The sequence below is a fragment of the Arvicanthis niloticus genome, chromosome X (assembly GCF_011762505.2).
Source record: "Arvicanthis niloticus isolate mArvNil1 chromosome X, mArvNil1.pat.X, whole genome shotgun sequence".
In the NCBI taxonomy this organism is placed as follows: Eukaryota; Metazoa; Chordata; class Mammalia; order Rodentia; family Muridae; genus Arvicanthis; species Arvicanthis niloticus.
This window is the reverse complement of record NC_047679.1, coordinates 114,486,370-114,509,529: the sequence shown is the minus strand read 5'-3', so window position 1 is coordinate 114,509,529 and position 23,160 is coordinate 114,486,370. Positions and strand designations below refer to the sequence as shown.

Sequence of the window (23,160 nt, the reverse complement as noted above, 5' to 3'; positions counted from 1 at the left end):
TATGTCAGCCTCCAGAACCACTGTCCCCTTCCTTTTTGAGACAAGGTCTCACTATATAGCCCTGGGGGGGGGTGTCTGGAACTCAGTATAGGGAGCCAGCTAGTGTCAGTGATCTCCCTGCCTTTGCCTTCTGAATATTGCAAATAAAGGCTTGAGAGCACCACCAAAAATCCTATCTTGAAGTTTGTTTCTGGCTGCATCTCTTGTCAATCACATTTCTTTTCTCTCTTCTTCATCCATCCAGAGCTTACCACTTTCTTTTAAAAATACTTTTCATTATTTTCTTTTTTCTTTTCCAAGAGGGTGCTCTCCCCCCACCAGCCCCTCTTCCCTGAGGCCTCAAGTCTCTACAAGATTAAGTGTATCTTCTCTCACTGAAGCCAGATCAGGCAGTCCTCTGCTGTATATGTTGAAGGCCTCTGAACCAGCCTGTGTATACTGCCTGGTGGTGGCTCAGTGTCTGGGAGCTCCCTGGGGTCTGGGTTAGTTGAGACTGCTGGTCTTCCTATGGGGTCTCCCTCCTTCTCAGCCCACCAGGCTGCTGCCAACTGTTCCCAGCTGGAGAGACGTGAATGGGTTTTCTGAGCTCCAGCCCTGCAGGACTTCCCACAGCATCAAGACTAATTGATCCAGTGGGAAAGTGGCACTTCCTGCCCCACCCCCACCCAACTACCACTCCACCGAACTATCAATGAAAAAGCAGGTGAAGCCACACTCAGTTCAAGGGGCCCAGCTACCCCCGTGTGTGTAAAGAATGCTCTACATTTTGTGAGAGGGTAGGATGGCAGGCACATCCTACCACTGGAAAAGTGAAATGGCAAAGTGAATTGGCAAAGGCTGGAGTCAGGTGGGAGGAACAGGACAGGTCTAGAAGTGGAAATCAGAGATTAAATAGCAGTCAATCAGGACAAGGAGAAGCATGGAGTCTCCTGATAGTAGTTCTCCCCAACCTCTTCACTGAAATCAGACATTGGTGGCTGCTTGCACTTTTCTTCAAGGTTAAGTTTTAGGATTTTGCAGCTGAGTGATCATGGCAGTCTCCAGGTTTATAGGAAGCTTAAATGAGATTGTGGATGCGAAAAATCAACTCAAGACAAAAAAAAATCTTTAGAATCAGACTAGCAGCATCTTTTAAAAAAGCATAGGTTTATTATTCTTCACTCTTCGGGCTTTTAAGTCAGAGCAGGTATGGCATAAATGTGGAACACTGATGTCAGAGGCTTCCAGAGGCGGCAGAGGCGGGGGTGTCATGTGGCAAGTACCCAGACCATACAGACATGATGCTGTCTACGAAACTTTGAAGATGAAGCAAACCTCACCTTGTTCCTCCAACTTAGCAAAACTTACTGTGGGTATCTGCATGGATGAGCCCAACAGTTTGGTGCTTAAAAGAAAGTGGCCATCGCACAGTTCCTGCTAGCTCTCTGAGCTATGAGATGAACAGGCATGCTCTGTGCATGTTTGTTGGGCTTCTCATCAACAGAGCAAGGGGTGACAGAAACTCCTGAAAATCTAACCAAGAAATGCCCTGAATCTTCTAGAATAAGTTCTGCTCCATGCTGGAACAAGGCACTTGTTCAATTTCCATCTCAGATTTCTCAACTATAATCATTCGAATCAGTTCTCTGGAACTGAATTTTCTAAGCAAAATATTTCATTGGACAGGTCCCTGTGGAGACTTTCCAGCTTCTCTCTAGAGTCTAGACATTGGAGATGGAGGGAGTCTGCAGACTCAACCAGTTCTACATGGGTGAGGGCAACCTTTTACACACCATTTTTATTTGGCCTTTCTCTGAGGCAGGAGTGGGGTTGACTGCAGTCCAATTTGAGCTGTAACACTTTGGGCTGATCTTGGTTCTGCAATTCAGTCAGAAAAGCAGAATAGCCTCATAAAATCCCATGGGCTCCATCTTGGTTCAAAGGACAATGCTGAGGGCTCATAGCATCTAAGGAACAGGACAGCACACACAATGAGACAGAACAATGGACAGCAGGCAGGTTTCTGTGCATTCCACATTTTGTAAGCTGGGTATTTGCTTATGTTTGAAAACTCCCACCATCAGGCACAGTTGCTAAGAAAAACCACAGCATGATGTAAAAGAGCAGCAACTTTGCCTGGTTTGGTGTTTCTTAGCAGCAGGGACAGAAAGGGACAGTGATGCCTCTAGGAATTCTGGATCCACGGTAGAAACACAGGATCAGGCTGTGCACACACACACACATAAATTCTCTTCGCCCAACTGAGGCTAATAAGAGTGGTTATCTCTTCTCTCTGGAGACTGGCTTCCTGGAAAACAGGGTAAGTGTGATGGTAAAGAAGCTAGTTTTAGAATCAAGAGAGCCCAAGTTAGAGGCCTGGCTCATCAGCACCTTAGCCTGTCTGAGCTTTACTTCACTTATATTGAATAATTATTGAATAATTATATATTAATAATAACTACTTCCATAGGTTCTAGCATAGGATCATATCACTGGCAGATAATGTCAATTGTGTTTTTTATCATACTTTCTTCACAGTTCTTTTGCCTGATTAAATGCAATGTGTGGGACCTCCAAAAACAAACAAGAAACAAAATCCCACTATGCTTACTTGAGCCAGATTGTCCATGGCCTGGATTTGAACTGCATCTTTAAGTCTAAATGAGATACTCCATAAACCACCTTATGATATCATTTGCAAAAGAAAATCCTTTAAGGGGCACTATTCCACCTAGTATTTATGATTTTTATTTAATTTTAAACTTGACTTAATTTTGACTTTTGATTAATCTTCAAACTTATTGAAATTGTATCATGTGACTGATGTAACTTAAAATACCATGAATACACACACACACACACAATCTACCACTAAGCTGTACTCCAGAGCCACTTTGTACTGTTTCAATGGCCAAATATAGCTAAGTATTATTCTAAGCATTTACACACATTATTTCATTAAATTCCCACAGACCCTCCATGTGTGGTCACTGTTTTATGCTTGTCTTATAAATGAAGCAACTAAGGAACTGGGAAGTTCAAAAACTGTGAGCGAGTTTCTGAGACTAGTAAATATCAGAGCTGAAATTGGAACCTTGAACTTAGGCTGTGAAACTCTACCATTTCTACCCAACCTGTCCTCATTTTGAAGCTCCCAATTTCAAATTCAGCGTAGAGCCCAGGGTCCTGCCCTTCGGCCTTGGACACATTTTCCCTGACTGCAGAATCAGTCCCCCGGTGGCTGAGAGCTGACCATCTGGAACAGCTAATCCTCATGGATTCATTCATCTTACCAAGTCACCTTGACTGAGTCGGGCTCAGATGAAAGAATTCAGTAGAGTTGCTTCTCTGGCAAAATGAGAGAATTGTTCCAGAAATTTTTGCAAAATATACAGTGCAAATGTGGACTCTTTGAAACTGAGAGCAAACCAATGCTATCTATGAAAAGCTAAGGGTAGAAACAAGGCTCTTGTAAGCTGTTGGAGATGCTGGCTGCTACAGTACACACTTTTCACATTTGTTTCCAAGGCACAGAGCTACCCTGTGAAGGTCTGAACCCTATACCTACTTTCATTATCAAGACTGGTGGTGGCGGGTCCATGACCATAGATTTTCTTCTTGTCTAGAAAAGAAAATGAAAACATGAATGGCAATAAGGCCTCAGGCTAGGCTAGAAGCCTGTAGCACCCCAGGGATCCCAGATTGCCTGGCCCTCACTTTATGGACAAAAAATATGATTTCTCTTATCAAATTCTGAGAAACAGAAGTCTGCACATCAAGCTTCTCCCATATCCCAGGAAGAGCCAGTGAAGGGTCTCTAGCTTGAATGCAAGGGACATCAGCATTGGTAGGAGAATGTGAAGAGCTTCTCCAGATGAGACTTCAATAATAAACATTTGTATGTGAATGTGTGTCACAGTCTTGGGAATACACAATGCCTGCAGCATCCTTTGTCCCTGATGTGCCTCACTTATAATAGATGCTCACTAAAGAATTGCTGAATTAAATTGGAATTGTATAGAACTGTTATGTTTGGAAAATGCTGCTTTGAGCCATCTGTTTTTTAAGCAACTGTTGAAGCAGGGTTCTGCTTTGTGTATGCATGCATATGCGTATATATGTATATACATGTATATACATGTATATATATACATACACACAGTTTTATATATATACACATATATACCTACATATATATAGATAGATAGAGATAGAGATAGAAATAGAGATGGATATATATATATATATATATATATATATATATATATATATACATACATACAGAGACACACATGCACACAGTTGGTCTTATTTTCCTCCCAAATCCAGATTTTTAAAAATGAAGACAGGAATATAAATTTTTAGCAGTTTTCTAAGCATACCATTTCTTCTCTATATAATCAAACTATGGAAATAGTAAAGTTCCATTTTAATAGGAAATTCGTTTTCAACATGGGACATAGCGTCAGACTTTGTAGGCTATGTTGAATTGGTCCTTTATGGGCTGTATGCTCAATCACAGCAAACAGAACATCCAGTGATTTCCTTCAGGCATAAAACCACATGCCTGATTATAAGGTTGTGAAAGAACATAATTCACACAGGGTACAGAATGTTAGAGGACGCAGACTTGTTTTCATGAGAGTGTGTTATAAATATATGTATGTGTTATGATATGTATATACATACACACATATGTAATACATATAAACATATATATCACTTCACAAGAAAGGAAAATCTTCTGGCAGAGTGCAAGAGTACATTGCTATTTTGGTGAAAGTATAGTGCACTCAATTCTCCTCCATCTCTTCTTTAAAAGAAACAAATAAACAACAACAACAAAGAAGGGACTCTTGTTCTCTGAAGAGTATTTTGAGTCTAGCAACTGTTGAGTGGAAACATGTTGGGTGAGTGAGTGAAGAAAATGTGAACAAGCCTAGAGGACGTGTTTTTGTGTGGGGGAGAGGAAATGATCAGGGTACAGAAACCCAAAGGAAAGCAAGCGGGATGAGCCCAAGGCCCAGGAGAGCGTCACAGACAACCAGACACTGTTGGAGGTGCAGGCAGCTATGGGGCTGCCTCGTCAGTTGCTTTGAATTTTAATGCGTAGCGCAGATGGTTGGTATAGATTGCCCTTGTTTTTGCCCAGGAGTCTGGCACCATTGCAAGTTGTCAACCTGTTTGGAGAACACAGTTTGAGCCTGTAGGTACGTCACAGAGCTCTGTTTTGCAAATAGATTATTTAGTGGAATGGAGGTAAATGAGACTCTATGATTTTAGGCATGAGCCCATCATTTTTTTTTCTAGGACAAAGCCAAGTCAACAGATTGGGGAGATTATTTCAGGCCAACTCTGCCTGTCTAGCTCTCTCCACATACTACTTTAGCCATTAAACTGTGTATGTGAGTGTGGCCTAGTAAAAATATATGCAAGTTTTAAATAAAATAATTCCCCTTGGCAGCAGCCTTATCTATGTCCAGAGTGGCAGCAATTAGTCATAGCCCCTAATGTCATGCCAAGTCACTGTCAATCACAGTAACCTTGCAAGTGTCTCTTAAGCATTTTCTTACAGTGGCCTGAGTTGGGAGGCAGGTTCATGAGTGATCCTGTGCTTCCAGCTCTCTTGGCAGGGCTGCAGCTCTCCCCGGCAGCAGGTTCCAAAGGATGGCTTTGGTTTCTATCCTGCTGGACTAAATGTTGAAGGGACCCACGTCTCCCATCAGGGTAGACCTCTGAAGCCAGATGCCTGTCAGGAAAGACACAGAAGTAGGCAGGCTCTAGGAAGTCTGGCCTTGCTAGGGAGGAGAGTTGCCATAGCTCCTGAGGATGTGCAGAGGGAAGCTTGGGCAGCTTGGGCATGGACAGCGAGTGCTGGTCCATAGCCTTAGGACCATATCCATCCATGCTGCTGCTACTGGCTCCATTTGCAGGAGATGCTTCTGGCTGTGGCTTTGTCGAAGAAGAGAGACGCCACTGATTCGGGGGCATGCTGCTATCTGGAAAAGATTTAAACATTATGTTAAACAGTTTCTCAAATGTTAAATATAGAAGTAATTGATTATTTCTCATTAATGTATAATATATATTATATATACATGAATATATATAATTTATTTTTATTATTTGTGTATGAGAAAGAAGTATGTATAAGGGCAGGAGAATGGCCATAGTAAAGGTCAGAAAAATAACTAAAACTGTCCAGTGGAAGAAAGGACAGGATTTTCAACAAATGGTGCTGGAGGTCAGCATGTAGAAGAATACAAATCCATCCATTCTTATCTCCTTGTACAAAGCTCAAGTCCAAGTGGATAAAAGACCTTCACATAAAACCAGATACACTGAAACTAATAGAAGAGAAGGTGGGGAAGAACCTTGGATACTTGGGCACAGGGGGAAAGTTCCTGAACAGAACACCAATGGCTTATGCTCTAAGATCAAGAATTGACAAATGGGACCTCATCAAATTGCAAAGCTTCTGTAAGGCAAAGGACACTGTCAATAGGACAAAATGGCAACTAAAAGATTGGGAAAAGATCTTTACCAACCCTACATCTGATAGAGGGCTAATATCCAAAATATACAAAGAATCCAAGAAATTAGACTCCATACAATCAAATAACCCTGTGAAAAATGAGGAACTGATCTCAACAAAGAATTCTCAACTAAGGAAACACGAATGGCCGAGAAGCACCTTAAGAAATGCTCAACATCCTTAGTCATCAGGGAAATGCAAATCAAAACAACCCTGAGATTCCACCTCACACCAGTCAGAATGGCTAAGATCAAAAACTCAGGTGATAGTAGATGCTGGCAAGGATGTGAAGAAAGAGGAACACTCCTCCATTGCTGGTGGGATTGCAAGCTGGTACAACCACTCTGAAAATCAGTCTGGTGGTCCCTCAGAAAATTGGACATAGCATTACCTGAGTACCCAGCTATACCACTCCTGGGCATATACCCAGAAGATGCTCCAACATATAACAGAGACATATGTTCCACTATGTTCATAGCAGCCTTATTTATAATAGTCAGAAGCTGGAAAGAACTCAGATGTCCTTCAAGAGAGGAATGGATACAAAAAATGTGGTACATTTACACAATGGAATATTACTCAGCTATTTAAAAAGAATGAATTCATGAAATTCTTAGGCAAATGGATGAAACTAGAAAATATCATCCTGAGTGAGGTAACCCAATCACAAAAGAACACACATGGTATTCACTAACTGATAATTGGATATTAGCCCAGAAGCTGGCAATACCCAAGATTCAACTCACAGACTAGATGAAGATCATAAAGAAGGAAGAACAAGTGTGGGTGCCTCAGTCCTACTTAGAAGGAGTAACAAAATACTCAAGGGAGCAAATATGGAGACAAAGTGTGGGACAGAAACTGAAGGAGGGGGCCATCTGGAGACCATTCCACCTGAGTATCCATCCCATGTGCAGTCACCAAAGGTAGAAGCTGATGTGGATACCAGGAAGTACATGCTAACAGGAGCCTGATATAGCTGTCTCCTTAGAGGTCTGCCAGAGTCTGACATATTCAGAGGCAGATGCTCACAGCTAACCATTGAACTGATCATGGGGTTCCCAATGGAGGAGTGAGAGAGAAGGAGCTGAAGGAGCTGAAAGGGTTTGTGGCCCCATGAGGAGAGCAACAATACCAACCAACCAGAGCTCCCAGGGTCTAAACCACCAGCCTGGGAGCTCAGAGGGAGGGACCTGTGGCTCCAGCTGTATATGTAGTGGAGGAAGGCCTTGTGCAGCATAGGCAGGAGAGGAGATCCTTGGTCCCATGAAGGCTGGACACCGAGTGTGGGGGAATTCAAGGGTGGAGAGGTGGGAGTGGGGGTGGGTGGGGTCACATCCTAATAGAAGCTGGGGAAAGGGGATGGGATAGGAGGTTCTGGGGGGGGGGATGGGATAAGGGGATAACATCTGAAATGTAAATAAAATATTTAATAAAAATTTAAAAAATATAAAAACTGAAAAAAAGAAAAATAACTTTCAGGAGTTAGGTTTTTCCTTCCCTGATGGGTCCCAGGGATTGAGCTGAAGTCATCAGACCTGCTCAGCAAGTGGTTTTACCCACTGAGCAATCCCACCAGCCCCAAGGTATATTTTTTGACTTGAAGTAAACAGAAAATGTTTTGTAAAACCCACACTAACCACAATGTCCATAAATAGCTACTTCCCCTCTATATTTGTTTATATAATTCTTCAGACTGATTTTGCTTAATTAAAACATAAAGAATATCATTGAGCATAGTGGCACATGCCTAAATTTCATGATAGGAAACTGAGGCAGGAAGGTTGGCTTAAGTTCAAGACAGGCCTGAGCTACATGGCAAATCTAAGAGAATTCTGGGCTACAGTGTAAGCACTGTCTCATGAAACAAAGAAAACAAACATCCTGTCACGGCAATGAATAGAGCCAAACACGAGCTTTTTTCCAAGTTACTAATTTGAATGTCACCACTTCCTTTCAAAAGATTTATGCACAAGCTTAAGTCAAGAAAAAATAAGGTGAAAATATAAGCATTTGTTATTTTGACTGAATCCAGAATGGCTACAGAAATTTACAACATGATTTAGAACAAGACAACATGGAAGGGCATCCCATTTCAGAGTGAGATACAGAATGCACATCATTTTATTTTGGTCAGGATAATTCCCTTTTGCTTAAGGAATCAGTTGGATTTGAGTTTTTTTTACTAAAGAAGTCTTTAACAGTATCAAGTTATTTGAGAGGAACCCAGCACACAGCTAATACAAACAGTAGCTTTTAAATGGCTGTATACTGTTTTATCACACAGCAGTAATGGAGTAACAAGTATTCCATTTGTGGGCAGTCTAATTGTTTACATTTTTAATTCGTTACTGACATCTCAGTAGACAGCTTTGCACATGCATCTTTGCTGCCAGGTAAACCAATGGCCGCTTAAGTAATCTTTTGTAATTACTTGTTTGATTGTGTTGAATTGCTTCTAATGTTCAGCTCCATTTCACAGCTGATATTTGAAATACAGCAAATGGGAGGACTCCACAGAATGGTATAAACTAGTACTTACCTGTATTGGTCTTTCCCACAACCCTAGGAATTAAAACTTAACCCTAGACATGAACATGGTTAAGAGACTGGGCCATAGTAGCTAACTATATTGGGCTTGTAGGAAATTGAGCAGGAGCAATGAATGCTCAGTAGGAAAGTAGTTGTTTGGTCCTCATCCTATAACAACAGAATGGCTGGGGTCAACAGGCAATACCATTTCTACTTGTCAAGTTCATGTGCGCTGACTAATGGGGACGGGATCTCCTTGAGTCCTGATTCTAATTGCACCTGGGGTATCAGCTGACTTGAGATATCAAATGTCTACCATAGCAAAGAACATGAATGGATAGTTTCTCCACTGTCAGCAGCCACTCAAGCAAGAGGCTGGAGGGAAAGATTTCTGCCGGGTTGGAGGTAAAGATGCTGCTGAAAGCCTAGAGTCTCTCATCTACCTAAGATAATGGAGAAGTGGGCAAGGAGTGTGACAAAGAAGATGACAAAGAAGAATTGGTTAACATGAGATACTGCTTCCCTTTCCCTCCATAGGCACCTCTTTCAATTCTAAATTTTCAGTTTGACTGGATTTTGTATAAAATGAAAAACCATCTTAGAGGCTGATGCAGTGTTGCTAGAGTGTCCCCTCCCGTGGTAATACTGCCTGGAATGCAGATAGTAAACGTAAAAGAAGCTAGATCACACATGGCACAGGCACTCAGCTCAACACCTCACATCTCTCATAAGGAGCAATGGCCATAGTAGGCTCTTTTAATGAAATTGAAGACAGGGAAACATATTGGGCTATATTCCTAGGGATAAATGTTACTTTCGAAAGTTGATATTTCTAGCTACTAGCGTCTCAGGGCACTCTGTGCCCTGGAACAGAATGATTAAGCTGATTTCATATAATCAGTGCCCATGTTTCATATTTAATGGGAGTACTGAATGTCCTAAGCACAAATTATAAACATAGCTTAGCCTCTGACAACTGGGCAGCTTTTGTCTGGACTGGCTTTACAGATCTCATACATATGCTTCAGGTACACACTGGACATCTGAGAGGTGAAAAGTACACCCACAGTGGGTTCTGAATATTTCTACTAACTGTTTTTCTTCTGGTTAAAGGGAATTATGTAGTATACATTGTCCAGTGTCCCATGTACTTAGTGAGTTGGTGCACCGTGGTACAGTTTTGATGTAAGAGTGTAAGGTGTCACATGAGGTTGCAACTCTGAAGTCATACCACCCCAGTGGTTGTGTGTGGCCTGAAAGTCCACTTTTTCTAGACCAGGCTTGGATGCTTGTGGCCCATAGAGTGGAGACCCTGCACTGGGTGTGCTGCTTTTCTCAGGCTTCTTGGGTAACTATACCTGCAGCAATGACCATCTGTGGGCGTAGGGTGGAACCTTAAACTATGTCTTAGACAGTCTCAAGGTTGCTGTTGTAGCAACAGTCTGACCCTCTTAATTCCCTCTTGGTGCATGTGCAAGACGGCCTAAGTGGTACTTTCTCAAATCCAAAAAGACATGAATGGCTGGAGAGCACTTGAACACTTGGATTCAGGGATTTTTATTTCAGTAAGAACATAGATGGCTTCCACCCCATATACTCCAACTGTAAGCATCTAGACTTTGCCTTTAGCGTTCCTGAGGCTCGTTGATCCTAAGATCAGGAATGTCCAGAATGTCAGAAATCCTACTCTTCACTTCTCACTATTTAAATTAAGGTGGTAGCCACTCTTCCCTCCTCCCAAGAACATCCAGAGACACCAGCATCCCCACCCATGCAAACTTTTGCAACCTCTAGAACCTACTAGAAGACCTTTCTTGTACTGTAAAGTTTCCATTTACATCAGGGAATGAACCTGCCTCAGTGCTTGGATGCAAACCCAGACCTCGTAATCTGGACTACTTTCTAGACACATAAACTCTAACATCATCCTCTCAGAAATATAAATCTTGAATCTAGAGTTTATCCTGTTATTCTCTATGGCTATAACCTGCTTGTTTCATTCACAGAAGTAGTCAGATCATTCATTCATTCATTCATTCATTCATTCCTGAATGTTCCTTCCTACTACCCAGTGTGTATGGGGTTAGCTTATTTCTCTTCTTCACCATGATATCCCTGGAAATTCTCACCATGCCTGGCATATAGCAGGTTCTTACTACATATTCCAATGAATACACACACATATACTCAGTTACAATTATTAGAGCATATGAATATGCATATATATAATTTCAAACATGTACATACACTCATAAATTTATGCATGCATATACAAACACATACACAACACACACCCCTCCTCACTGAACTATTTTTAGGTTAGCAGGGAACTTGGCACATTCATACATAATTGAAGATGAAGGAATGACAGATTGGCATAACATCCCTGGTGAGCAGTTTTTATACACATGCACATGTACACACAAGCACCACCTTTACAACTTGTACAACCTCTTGACATGGCATTTTGGCTACTGTTACAAGAAACTTGAGGCTGGGTAATCTGCAAAGAAACAAGTTTCTTTAGCTCCTAGTTTGGCAGGGGTAGGTAGATTATTCAAATATCAGCACTGATGCCCTAGGGAATGGTCTCATTTCAGCAGTGTATACAGGACTGATCACATGGGGGACAGGAAGCCAGGGAGCACTTCAGGGGTCAGGCTTATTCGTTTATACCAACTCACTGTCTTGAGAATTGAGAATTCACACAGAATCTCAGAACTACTTTAATCCTTTCTGAAAGAAGCAACCCACCTCTTAAAGATCTTTCTGTTCCATCCATTTACCTAAGAATTTCTCAAATTCATTGTTTTTAACAGCTGAGTGTAAATTGTGTAAATGTACCACATTTTCTGTATCCATTCCTCTCTTGAAGGACATCTGGGTTCTTTCCAGCTTCTGACTATTATAAATAAGGCTGCTATGAACATAGTGGAGCATATGTCCTTGTTCTATGTTGGAGCATCTTCTGGGTATATGCCCAGGAGTGGTATAGCTGGGTCCTCAGGTAATGCTATGTCCAATTTTCTGAGGGACCACCAAACTGATTTTCAGAATGGTTGTACCAGCTTGCAATCCCACCAGCAATGGAGGAGTGTTCCTCTTTCTCCTCATCCTTGCCAGCATCTACTATCACCTGAGTTTTTGATCTTAGCCATTCTGACTGGTGTGAGGTGGAATCTCAGGGTTGTTTTGATTTGCATTTCCCTGATGACTAAGGATGTTGAGCATTTCTTAAGGTGCTTCTCGGCCATTCGTGTTTCCTTAGTTGAGAATTCTTTGTTGAGATCAGTTCCTCATTTTTCACAGGGTTATTTGATTGTATGGAGTCTAATTTCTTGGATTCTTTGTATATTTTGGATATTAGCCCTCTATCAGATGTAGGGTTGGTAAAGATCTTTTCCCAATCTTTTAGTTGCCATTTTGTCCTATTGACAGTGTCCTTTGCCTTACAGAAGCTTTGCAATTTGATGAGGTCCCATTTGTCAATTCTTGATCTTAGAGCATAAGCCATTGGTGTTCTGTTCAGGAACGTTTCCCCTGTGCCCAAGTATCCAAGGTTCTTCCCCACCTTCCCTTCTATTAGTTTCAGTGTATCTGGTTTTATGTGAAGGTCTTTTATCCACTTGGACTTGAGCTTTGTACAAGGAGAGGAGAATGGATTGATTTACATCCTTCTACATGTTGTCCTCATAGGGAGAAACCCATGGCTCCAGCTGTATATGTAGGGGAGGATGGCCTTGTTGGGCATAGGTGGGAGAGGAGATCCTTGGTCCCATGAAGGCTGGATGCTGAGTGTGGGGCAATTCGAGGGTGGGAAGGTGGGGGTGGGGGCACATCCTCATAGAAGCAGGAGGAGGGGTGATGGGACAGGATATTCATGGGCAGGGGAGGAGATGGGGTAAGGGGATAATATCTGAAATGTAAATAAAATATCCAATAAAAAATTTTTAAAAATTTCTCCACACACACACACACACAAAAATATCCCTATAGCAGACCACATGAAGCTCATGAAGAAGGAAGACCAAGTGTGGGTGCCTCGGTCCTACTTAGAAGGAATAACAAAATACTCAAGGAAGCAAATATGGAGACAAAGTGTGGGACAGAAACTAAAGGAAGGGCTGTCTGGAGACCATTCCACCTGAGTATACATCCCATGTGCAGTCACCAAAGGTAGAAGCTGATGTGGATGTCAGGAAGTGCATGCTAACAGGAGCCTGATATAGGTGTCTCCTTAGAGGTCTGCCAGAGTCTGACATATTCAGAAGCAGATGTTCACAGCTAACCACTGATCTGATCAAGGGGTTCCCAGTGGAGGAGTTAGAGAGAAGACTGAAGGAGCTGAAAGGGTTTGTGGCCCTATGAAGAGAGCAACAAGACCAACCAACCAGAGCTCCCCAGGGTCTAAACCACCAGCCTGGGAGCACATAGGGAGGGACCCATGACTCCAGCTGTATATGTAGTGGAGGATGGCAGTGTCGGGCATAGGTGGGAGAGGAGATTCTTGGCCCCATGAAGGCTGGACACCGAGTGTGGGGGAAATTCGAGGGTGGAGAGGTGGGAGTGGGGGTGTGTGGGAGCACATCCTCATAGAAGCAGGAGGAGGGGGTGGGATAGGGGGTTCCTGGGTGGGGGGCGGGAGAAATGGGGCAAGGGGATAACATCTGAAATGTAAATAAAATACCCAATAAAACAAACAAACAAAAAGAGCTGCCCACGCCCCCTCCCCTTGAATATGGAAAAAAAAAATCTTTCTGTCTCTCACATCAGCACAGTGAAACTTTCGTGGGGACATATTCAGTGTGTAACCAAACTACAGCCTTGGTTATTCCACCACTAACAGTTTTAAAAAAAAAAAGATCAAAGATACAAGGAAAAACTTAGCTGCAAGGATGCTTAAAGTGATGTGAATACTCTATCGAAGGTTAGCAATAATCTAGATGTTACAAAATTAATATATGTCATCTATCTAAATAGTGATGTTCTTGAACTATAAAATAAAGTCATAGATTATGTAACAAAGATGTATCATTCTGCTTGTCAAATAAAATACAGATTACAACCTATTATATGCAAAGTGGTGCTGCATAAAAATTGAAGTGTATGCATTTGTGTTTTCTAAATTTTCAAAATGAGAATATTATTTTCAAGGTAAAGAAAATCAGTTTTTTAAATACAATCTCACTATTATTCCCACATTGGCCCTGAACTAGTCTCAAACAATCCTCCTGCCTCTGCTTCTTGAGTATCTGGGACTAAAGGCAAACCTCACTACATCGAGCTAAATAATTTTTAAATCCAAAAACATTTAAAAATGACTAGACTTGCAGATATCCAAAATATGAGTCATGCTGTGAAGATGAGTGTATAATTGATTGATTGCCTTTCCTCTGACTCTTTCTTTTCTTCCTCCTTCTTTCCTCCCCATCCCTCTCCTCTTCTTTCCTTCTTCTTTCTCTTTTATTGTCTTTAGAACTAGAGCATTATCACTCCATATAGCAAGGTACTTCCTTTAAATCACAGAAGCACACACACACACACACACACATACATAGATGCACACACACACACACATGCACATACACCTTACAACAGGAAAGTCCAACTACTTTTGGCCACTAAAGTCTACATGTGTTGGCTTCGTGCTCTTTATCCATGTGGCTGCTGTCCCTCCAGATATTATTCGCCCCCAACAAAAATGCATGCTATTTGAACTACTGACAAAATCATACCATGATTGGATGATTAGCTTAAAAAGACAGTTCTGTTCTGAGACAGTGAGGAGGCCTGCTTAGATCTATGTTCTCCTTCTTAGTCACTGCTCAGGACACCTAGTCTCCAGGTTTGTTTTTCTAACTGAAAGAGACCTGATGCAAAACATGTGTTGGTACCTTCAGTTGGATGGCTGACAGCAAGCACTGTACAGCAACTCTTACCTTTGTGGTAAGATTGACAGGTGTCCAGACTATGCACCTCAGTTTCCTCGCCAGAAATATGGGCACAGGAATCAATAGGGTTAGTGTAAAGATACAATACAGTATTCCAGCAAAGGGCCTTTACATGATTGAACACACACACACTCGGGTAAGCACTGTGGATCTGGGTTGCTTGCCTTAAAAAAAAAAAAAGAAAGAAAGAAATTTTCTCCCACAGAGTCTACACAGGCCTCAAACTCACAGTCATTCTTCCTCAGTCTCCCAGGTGCTGGGGTTTTAGGTGTGTGCACTACACTCATCCTGCTTATCTTTGAAACCTATCAAAGCCATTGGGTGGTCGATTTTGAGGAATACAGGAAAGCAATTATTTTGGTGTGCTATCTGGTACCTCACAGAGGCTAGGGACATACATAGGTACCAGACCCTTTCTCTTACTGGAAAGGGAGGCACCACCTTGGCATTACTCAAGGGACCATAAGCAGGTAGCAGGACTGTATTTCACATAGATACCCCCCAGAAGATGAAAAGCATGGTGGTTTTTTTCCATCCCCTTAACAGTAGCAGATAGAAAGCCTTTGAAAATATCTGTGGGAAACCTGTGCAGGTTCAGCTCAGCACCCCTAATCTTCTCCTAGCAGCCCTTGGGCATGTTCACCAGGTATATGGTAGTGTACTTGGGACTTGTGCTAAGAAGAGGGGAAGTAGGGAAAACACAGGTTAAAATAAGCCCTATGAGCACCAAAACCATACCCTGCCTCAAGACATCACATCTATTGAAGCCTCGCCAGGTACTAACTCTGAAGTCCCCAGTGTCCTCTAAAAGAGGAGATAACCTGAAGATTTCTTCAGCTATTTTCTTTTCCAAAATACAGTTGTTGTATATTTATATACATATAATTTAAAAAAAAAATAACTCTGACTTGGGGGAAAACGCCAGGATATTTGGTGGCATTACCATATAGGTCTCTGTGTTTGGGCCTTGCATAACTGGCTTGACAGAGTGCCTTTAGAATGTGGGCAAATCTCATATGGGTGCTTGTGAATGAAGGGCTGTTCTCCTGTCTGGCTGAGCTGAGGCTGGGCTGCCTGAGGTTGGCCTGAAGGGGTTAAGAGAACGCTAAACAGCAGTCAGTAATGAAAGGTTGCTTCATAGATTCCCATCATGTCTGAGGCTGGCGGTGTGTCATATAACACCACCAATGAGAACATCTACCGGCCTAGACTTCTTTCATGGGGCCCTCCCTTGAGGCAACCAAGCTTAGTAGAAACCGGACTCCTGTGATAAGGAAGGCCTTGAGAGAGACAGTCTTTCCTTCAGTTGCTCAGTCAGCTTATCCCAATAGTTTCTTAGCCCAGCACCAAATGAGACAACATGGAGGAGATCCGTGAGATTGTCATGAGGAAAGTGCAATATTCATGAAGCTAAGAGGAGAAGAAAGCCCCCCACCTCTCTTGGGCCTGTGGAAGCTGATTTGCTCAAGAAACAAGGCTATGTCCAAGCTCCCCTAGTAGGCTGCAGCTCCCCAGACAAGATGAGACCAGAAGGCCCAGAAAACACTAGAACAGCCACACAGCAAAGCTTTCATACAACATAAAAGCTCATAGGAAGGGGCCTGATGCTCTCTGACCCTAATGTTTTAAACGAAGGCCATCTTATCCATAATATCCATTCAGAACATTGTGCTAGACTTGTGTGGCACCACCCTACAAACAGGGCACTATGCCACATTGCCACTATCCATTATCTCACTGACTGCTCAAAAACATCTTAGAGCTCGAGAATTTTCAATTTTAGCATTGACGACCCAGGTCTAGGCAGATGAAGGGACATGCACTGAGAGAGGGAGTAGTCACCAGGCTAACTGCTTCTAAGTCTACACATCTGAAAGTAGTCCTTTTCTGTGGTGACCTTAAGTCTAAGGGGTCAATGTGGCATGTCTCCTCTGAAACTTCCACTGGATCTTAATCTCTCTTGTGAGGTATTAAGAGGGTCAAAACGTAGTTAGTCCCTTGTAATTCAGGAGGGCTCTTTGGAGGATGATTAGGGATTACTTAATAATATCAAAATTTGTATTGCACGTGGCTTTATGACAAGGAGGAGAGAAGCCAGATAATATGCATAATTTCCTGCTTCCTTGCTATATGATGCACCACATTGCACTGCCTTGGGACTCTGTCTATAAGAAGACAGTAGAAGAAGTAGGCGTTTGGCTCAGAACCCTATACCAAAATAAATCTTTTCTTCTTTTTGAGACAAGGCCTCATGTACTCTTGGGCTGGCTTTGAACTCCTTGTCTTCCTGCATCCATGTTCCACATGCTAAGATTATAAGCATGTGACACCACACCTACTTTATGTAGCACTAAAGCTCAAATTCAAGGCTCCAGGCATGCCAGACAAGTACTCCGTCAACCTAGCAACACCTCCAGAATAAATTCATTTTCTTTGCAACATGTCCAGTGTGTGTTTATGCTGTGCTCCAAATCAGTTCCATTCACCCAAGCAGCATTTACTGAGTGAGTTCCATGAGTCAGAAATTGTGGGAAGTAGTTGGGAAACAACACCAGATTGAGTATCCAGTACCATATGTTCTTCCACATCATTCTAATCCACAAGATTCTGAAAATCACACCAGTTACCCAGAAAATTAACTTCTAGAAAAGAGGTAAATTCTGCTAAGGTTAGTACATCAGGTACACACAGATGCCTTATCTACTTTTGAAGAATAAAGTCAGGATGATAGAGTCTTTGAATAGATGTCCTTGCCTACAGACAGGGGCTTCACATGTCTACTTTGCATAAATCTCCCCCACTTACTGATCCATACATTCTCTTATGAAACAAGCCATGTGTGTGTGGCCACAGAAATAGTGAAGGCCTGAAAACATTTAGGCCCCAGTCTGCAATACACGTCAAGAACAACATAAAAGGAGCCAGACTGCCTAATCCCATCATATACAGAGGCCACAATGTCTAGAGTCCATGAATACTTTTACAAATCCAGACATTTTTATTTTAAAACCAAGAGACTATGAAACTGATTGATACTCTACAGATGAAAAAGAAGTAGTCTGGTCTCAGTCAAATTCATTTTTATATAAATGCAATTATAAATTGCAATTTTTGTGAAGGAAGGAATCCATGAAGGTAAGAGTGTCTAAGGTCTGTGAAAGGCATACTATGGCCCCTGCTCCATGTCCATCCATGGCTTCCCCGCAGAAACCTGAGTGTTTTAATTACACATTGTGACATAGCTCTCTTGAGCAATAGATACCCCCAACCTTGTGAGGGGTGGGAGAGGCATGTGGCAAGACTCCCTCCATGGGCTTCTGTCCGGCTTTGCCCTTGCTTGCCAGACCATCCACTATTGGCTGGCAGGAGGCTGGGGCATCCTTTATCTTATCAAGGAAGCTTTGGTGTTCTTGCCCTCAGGCCAATTGTAATAATAATACCACTGATAAGCAGCTCTTCGTGGAGGGTAGAACAGTTATTGTGTGCAGAGCAGAAAACTCAGCATTTAAGACAATCATGGAAACAGTGACCTAGGTGGGCTCATTTGACTAAGGACTGTCAATTTTATCTTATCTGTCTAAGAAGTGTTATGGTTCTCAGTAGGCAGTGTGACTTGCCTTTGCCATACACACATACCCAAGAACCTGGAATACCACAAAGAACTGGTCTTTCAGTGAAAGCTTCCTCCTTCCCAACAAGCTCACCATTCTTGAGGATCACATTTTCCCTGTGGCTTGAGGAACTCAATTCCTGGGGCTTCTTGAGGTTACTCAGAGCTCTGGAGAAGTGCTCATCCACCACACTGCTGATGTCCCCTTGGAAGTAGGTGAAAAGGACACACCGGGAGTTCCACTCCGTCTTTATTGGTTTTTGCCTGCTTTTGGGCATCCGGACACCAGTCTTCTTCATTTCTTCCATTGTCAGTGAGTGACACCAGTAATAGCTGTCAACCAAATGAAAAATGTCCTTGATCCTATTTTACCAAGTAGCTCAGTTACAGTTTGGGTAAATGGCATTCATTTCTTCCTTTCTTTCCCTTTTTTAAAAATTTGACACTTACAAATGAGTTTCAGAAGGACATTTTCATTCAGTGCATAACATACTTTGACTATGTTGCCCCCATTCTTAAGGATAAACAGTTTGCTACAGCTCCTCCCACAAGGAGCCACAGGGTTCTTGAAAAACAAGCAAGCCCAATATAATCAGGGTTCAGAAAACAGCATTTCAAAGCTCAGGCATGCACTGATAGTGGCCTTCTCTTACAAAAAGGGAACTGTCAAGCAGCTAGACTATAAAAGAACTAGGAGACAGAAGGTGACAGAGCATTGAGACCAAGTAACAAAAGTAAGTCCCTCCCAAGTGAAAGGTCAATCCAGAGCTACTTCAGGCAGATTTTCTAGAAGGCTTGGCCAAGCACTGCCACCCAGCACTGCTTTCCAGTCTGACCACTTCCATGCAAGAGAGTAAATCACATGAAAGCTTCAAAGGGCCTCCCAATGTCCTGTGCATGAGACTGTCCTGCACAGAAGCCACTCCATCTTAGAAACCAGCAATTACAGCAGCACCAGCTCTGAGGTCTTCAGACACACATATTCATAACAAAAAAAGAGATTTACAAACAACTCCACTTCTATGGTAGTACATTACATCCACATTAGTGGAAAGCTAAAGGCTACATGCCGTTCACTGCTCACCACCTGTTTGCTGAACTGCCTAGGAGTTGGACTGCATCATCCACAGTAGCATGGCCAACCTTGCCAGTTCCTCCAAGTAAGAGTATCTATTTGCATCAAGGCCAGGTCCTGGCTCCCTTTACTAGGGAAATAGCCCACCTGGGACTGTTGGTTACCTTCAAACACAACCTGACTTGCTGTGTGCTCTGGCTAAAGATCAATTTAATGTAGCTAATCTTGTGAATATATATATAAAAAAAAACTGACGATTAATAGATTGCCACTCTGCCTCATGTATGAGATCCCATACATCATGGAGTCTTTCTTACAAATTTCTTGATGTCTGAGAACAAATAAGTGCTCAATAAACGATGAATGACATTTCCTATAGTGGAAGTAAAATGCAAGGAAACCATAGATTTGGAGTCAGAAGGCTTGAGGTTTTTCCCAGTGCATAACCTTGAGGTGGAGGACAATAAATTCCTCAAGGCTTCTTATTGTTCTTAGAAGGATGTGAAGTGTGAATTCTTCAGCCTAATCTTATATGGTTCTTTTATGGTTAGATGGTGCTGGAGACATTAGAAAGGAATCTGGCAAAAAGCAGGGGGATGTTTCTAATTTTTCAAGACACAGAGTTTCTCTCTGTATCCCAGGTTGTCCTGGAACTCACTTTGTAACCAGGCTGGTCTCAAACTCGGGATTGTGCCTGTCTCTGCCTCTTGAGTGCCAGATTCAGGGGCTCTTTCTAAATGGCTCTCCTTTCAGAATCCTTCTACCCAAGCCATGTACACACGAATATTTCTACAGACGCACTCATGACAGTTGTGTTCATCATAGCCCCCAAAATGAAATGGCTTAAATGAATCAGTCATACCTGGAAAATACATTTTCTGTGATGGATTCATACAATGGAATATTACTCAGCAATAAAGTAGAACAAGCAATCATTACACACAACTCTGGTAAATCTCATCATATTGAGTGAAAAGAACAAATAAAGTAGATGACATATATGGTTTCACTTACGTGAAACAAGCACAAACAATTTATGGTGCTAGAGGTCAGAAATCATGGGTGCCACCCTGTGTTGGCCATGTCTTACTTTTGTCTTGATGAGGGTTGTGGTGTCGACACTTGTCAGAACTCAGCAAGTAGTACGCTCAAGATCTAGTTCACAATAGCTGAATTATTCCTTGAGAAAAATATGATGTATATTCAGATTCATGGAGATGACAATACAAAAAAAAATGCGTTGGGAAGGATAAAGGAATGAGTATGTGGAGACAGTAGCATTTTAAAGCTACAGTCTATAAAACACCTATTCCTGCCGGAAGCTGTTCATGTGTCTTTTCCAGTTCTTTGACCTTCAAAGTAAGCATTACACCTCCATTTTTTTTAAAAAAAAAAAAGCAAAGTAGATGCTAGAAAGGGTAAAATAAAACTAGATAGTGGCAAAGCTGACATTAAGATTCGAGTCTCTTGGACTCCAGCCTCCCTCTGCTTCCAATTATTCCTTCATCCCTACCTGATGAGTGGAAAAGGCTCTGTCCCTCTTCTCGCCTCGGTCTCCCATCTATCAAATGTGGGGATGGGCCATGAGCCAGGACACTAAGGCAGCCATATAATTCTCTCAAGGAATGCAAAACCTCCAGTTTTCTCCTTCTGGGCTTTCCTTGAAGGCTCCAACTGTGTGATGCAGCAGGTGCTGCTTAGTCCTTTTCAGGCTCCAGTTCGCCAGCAGCCATCCTGATTGGCTTAGGCTTGACCCAGCTTGCAATCTCTTTGTTAATTTCCCCCGAAGCTACACAGAAAGAACTAGCCTTTTTGGGACAGCATGCCACAACCACATTTCTTGTCTCACTGGGTATTCACTAAGAAAGCACATGGCAAATGATCAGACCAGGAAGGAGCTAGAAATCAGCATCCCAGAGGCTGTGTTTTAGCCCGGCTCATTTGGAGGGCTAGGCAGGCAAGTGGAGACACCGAATCGACCCCGAGTTCTACTGCTGCCCCTCTTTCCCTTTCTGCACACAGGAACACACACTCAGCTAGTATTACTTCTCAGGATCCAGCCTACAAGAGATTCTCTGGGCTTTACCTGACTCCACTGGGGAGAAATTGCAGTTAATATTTAAATCCAGAGAGTTAACCTGGATATTGTGACTTATCCACGTGGTTCTAGCTTTCTGAGAAGGCTGGAGCAAGAGGGTCATTTGAGCCTAGAAGTTAAAGAGAAGCCTGGACAATGGGGTGAAACCGAGAGAGAGAGAGAGAGAGAGAGAGAGAGAGAGAGAGAGAGAGAGAGGAGTAAATCAATTCTAAAGGGATACACTTTCTGAGAATTATCATTTGATTTAATCCCTATGAAAAACTCAACTGCCTCATCTTCTGATGAGAGCTTTGTGTGAGTAACGAGAGGGGCAGTCTGGCCTGGGAGAAAAAGAGACTGCAAAGCTGACTGACCCAGAGTGTTTCAAGTAGACCCTGAACTATTATCCAAACAAACTACTGTAGTAGAACATCTCAGAAGTGATCCAAAGCCAGGAGTCTGCCACATGGACACTCTACAGACACTTTGACCACACTGCTGTAGAATACAGCCAGTATTCCTAAGTCGGGGTACAGAGCCAGTGACGACGCTTATCAAAATGATCAATTGGAGCAAAAGCTCCCCCCTCAAGACCCGATTAAATCTCAGCACAGTCTATCATGACCTCCGACTCACTCCCATATGAATTTCCATCCCTCTTCCCACTCCCAAGTCTCCAGTTTCTCCTACCTTAATTCTTAGCAATTCCCCGAGACAGCAAAATCCTCCAGTTTTGGAGTAGCTCAACAACCGTGGAAGCGGGAGCTGGAGATGTATACCCTCCCTTTGAAAATTTCTACCCCTCTAGCTGGGGCTGTGCAAGGCGTTTCCTTCTAGCTATCTATTAAGAATGCAGAAAATGTACTCCAGCGAGTCAACCTGGTTGGGCACCTGCAGGAATGAGGAAAACAGATGGCTATTTTTCATTTCTTTACTTTTTCCTTAAAAAGCACATTGTGGCATTATTGTCTCTTCTACAGAAAGCTGATTCTTTGCCCCAAACCTCTGTGCACAGAATCAGACACATCTAAGACATTGTTGTGGGGGTTCCATCAAACTGATGTCACATCAAATCTGAGGAATTGTCCTTCTAACACTTTTGTGCCACGTGTGCTATCCTCCCTGTCTTTCCTTGGGAGCCAGGCCTTGAAATTCTGGTCTCGTCCCAGCCTTCCATGGGCTGTTCGGGGGAGTGAAAACTTCCCTGAACCTACAGTAGCTCAAACAAGGACACGATAGGACATCAGAGCAAAGGGCTTCTGTCTTCATTTGAAAAACCTTCAGTATTAATTATCTTAGCACGTGGCACCTTTTTGTTTGTTTTTTTCAAGACAGGGTTTCTCTGTGTAGTCCCGGCTGTCCTGGAACTCACTCTGTAGACCAGGCTGGCCTCGAACTCAG

General features: G+C 42.5%; 1 protein-coding gene across 1 annotated transcript; it reads right to left on the bottom strand.

Moving 5' to 3' along the window:
• Window positions 1-1,995: 1,995 nt before the first annotated feature.
• On the bottom strand, window positions 1,996-22,592 carry Vgll1 (vestigial like family member 1). Its single transcript, XM_034485536.2, has 5 exons — window positions 22,450-22,592; window positions 18,702-18,940; window positions 5,553-5,978; window positions 3,548-3,601; window positions 1,996-2,287 (listed from the first exon to the last, which is right to left on the bottom strand). Exons 2-5 carry the CDS (start codon window positions 18,913-18,915, stop codon window positions 2,247-2,249), a joined length of 735 nt encoding a protein of 244 aa, XP_034341427.1. The 5' UTR covers window positions 18,916-18,940; window positions 22,450-22,592; the 3' UTR covers window positions 1,996-2,246.
• Between the last annotated feature and the right edge of the window lie 568 nt (window positions 22,593-23,160).

Excerpts from the sequence above, each read along its gene's own strand:
- Vgll1 (XM_034485536.2), bottom strand. The coding sequence starts at position 18,915 with ATGGAAGAAATGAAGAAGACTGGTGTCCGGATGCCCAAAAGCAGGCAA. Across the intron at positions 5,979-18,701 it reads AAATGTGATCCTCAAGAATG|ATAGCAGCATGCCCCCGAAT; the intron begins GTGAGCTTGTTG and ends AATCTTTTCCAG. Across the intron at positions 3,602-5,552 it reads GCCTCCCAACTCAGGCCACT|ACAAGAAGAAAATCTATGGT; the intron begins GTAAGAAAATGC and ends TTTCTTTTCTAG.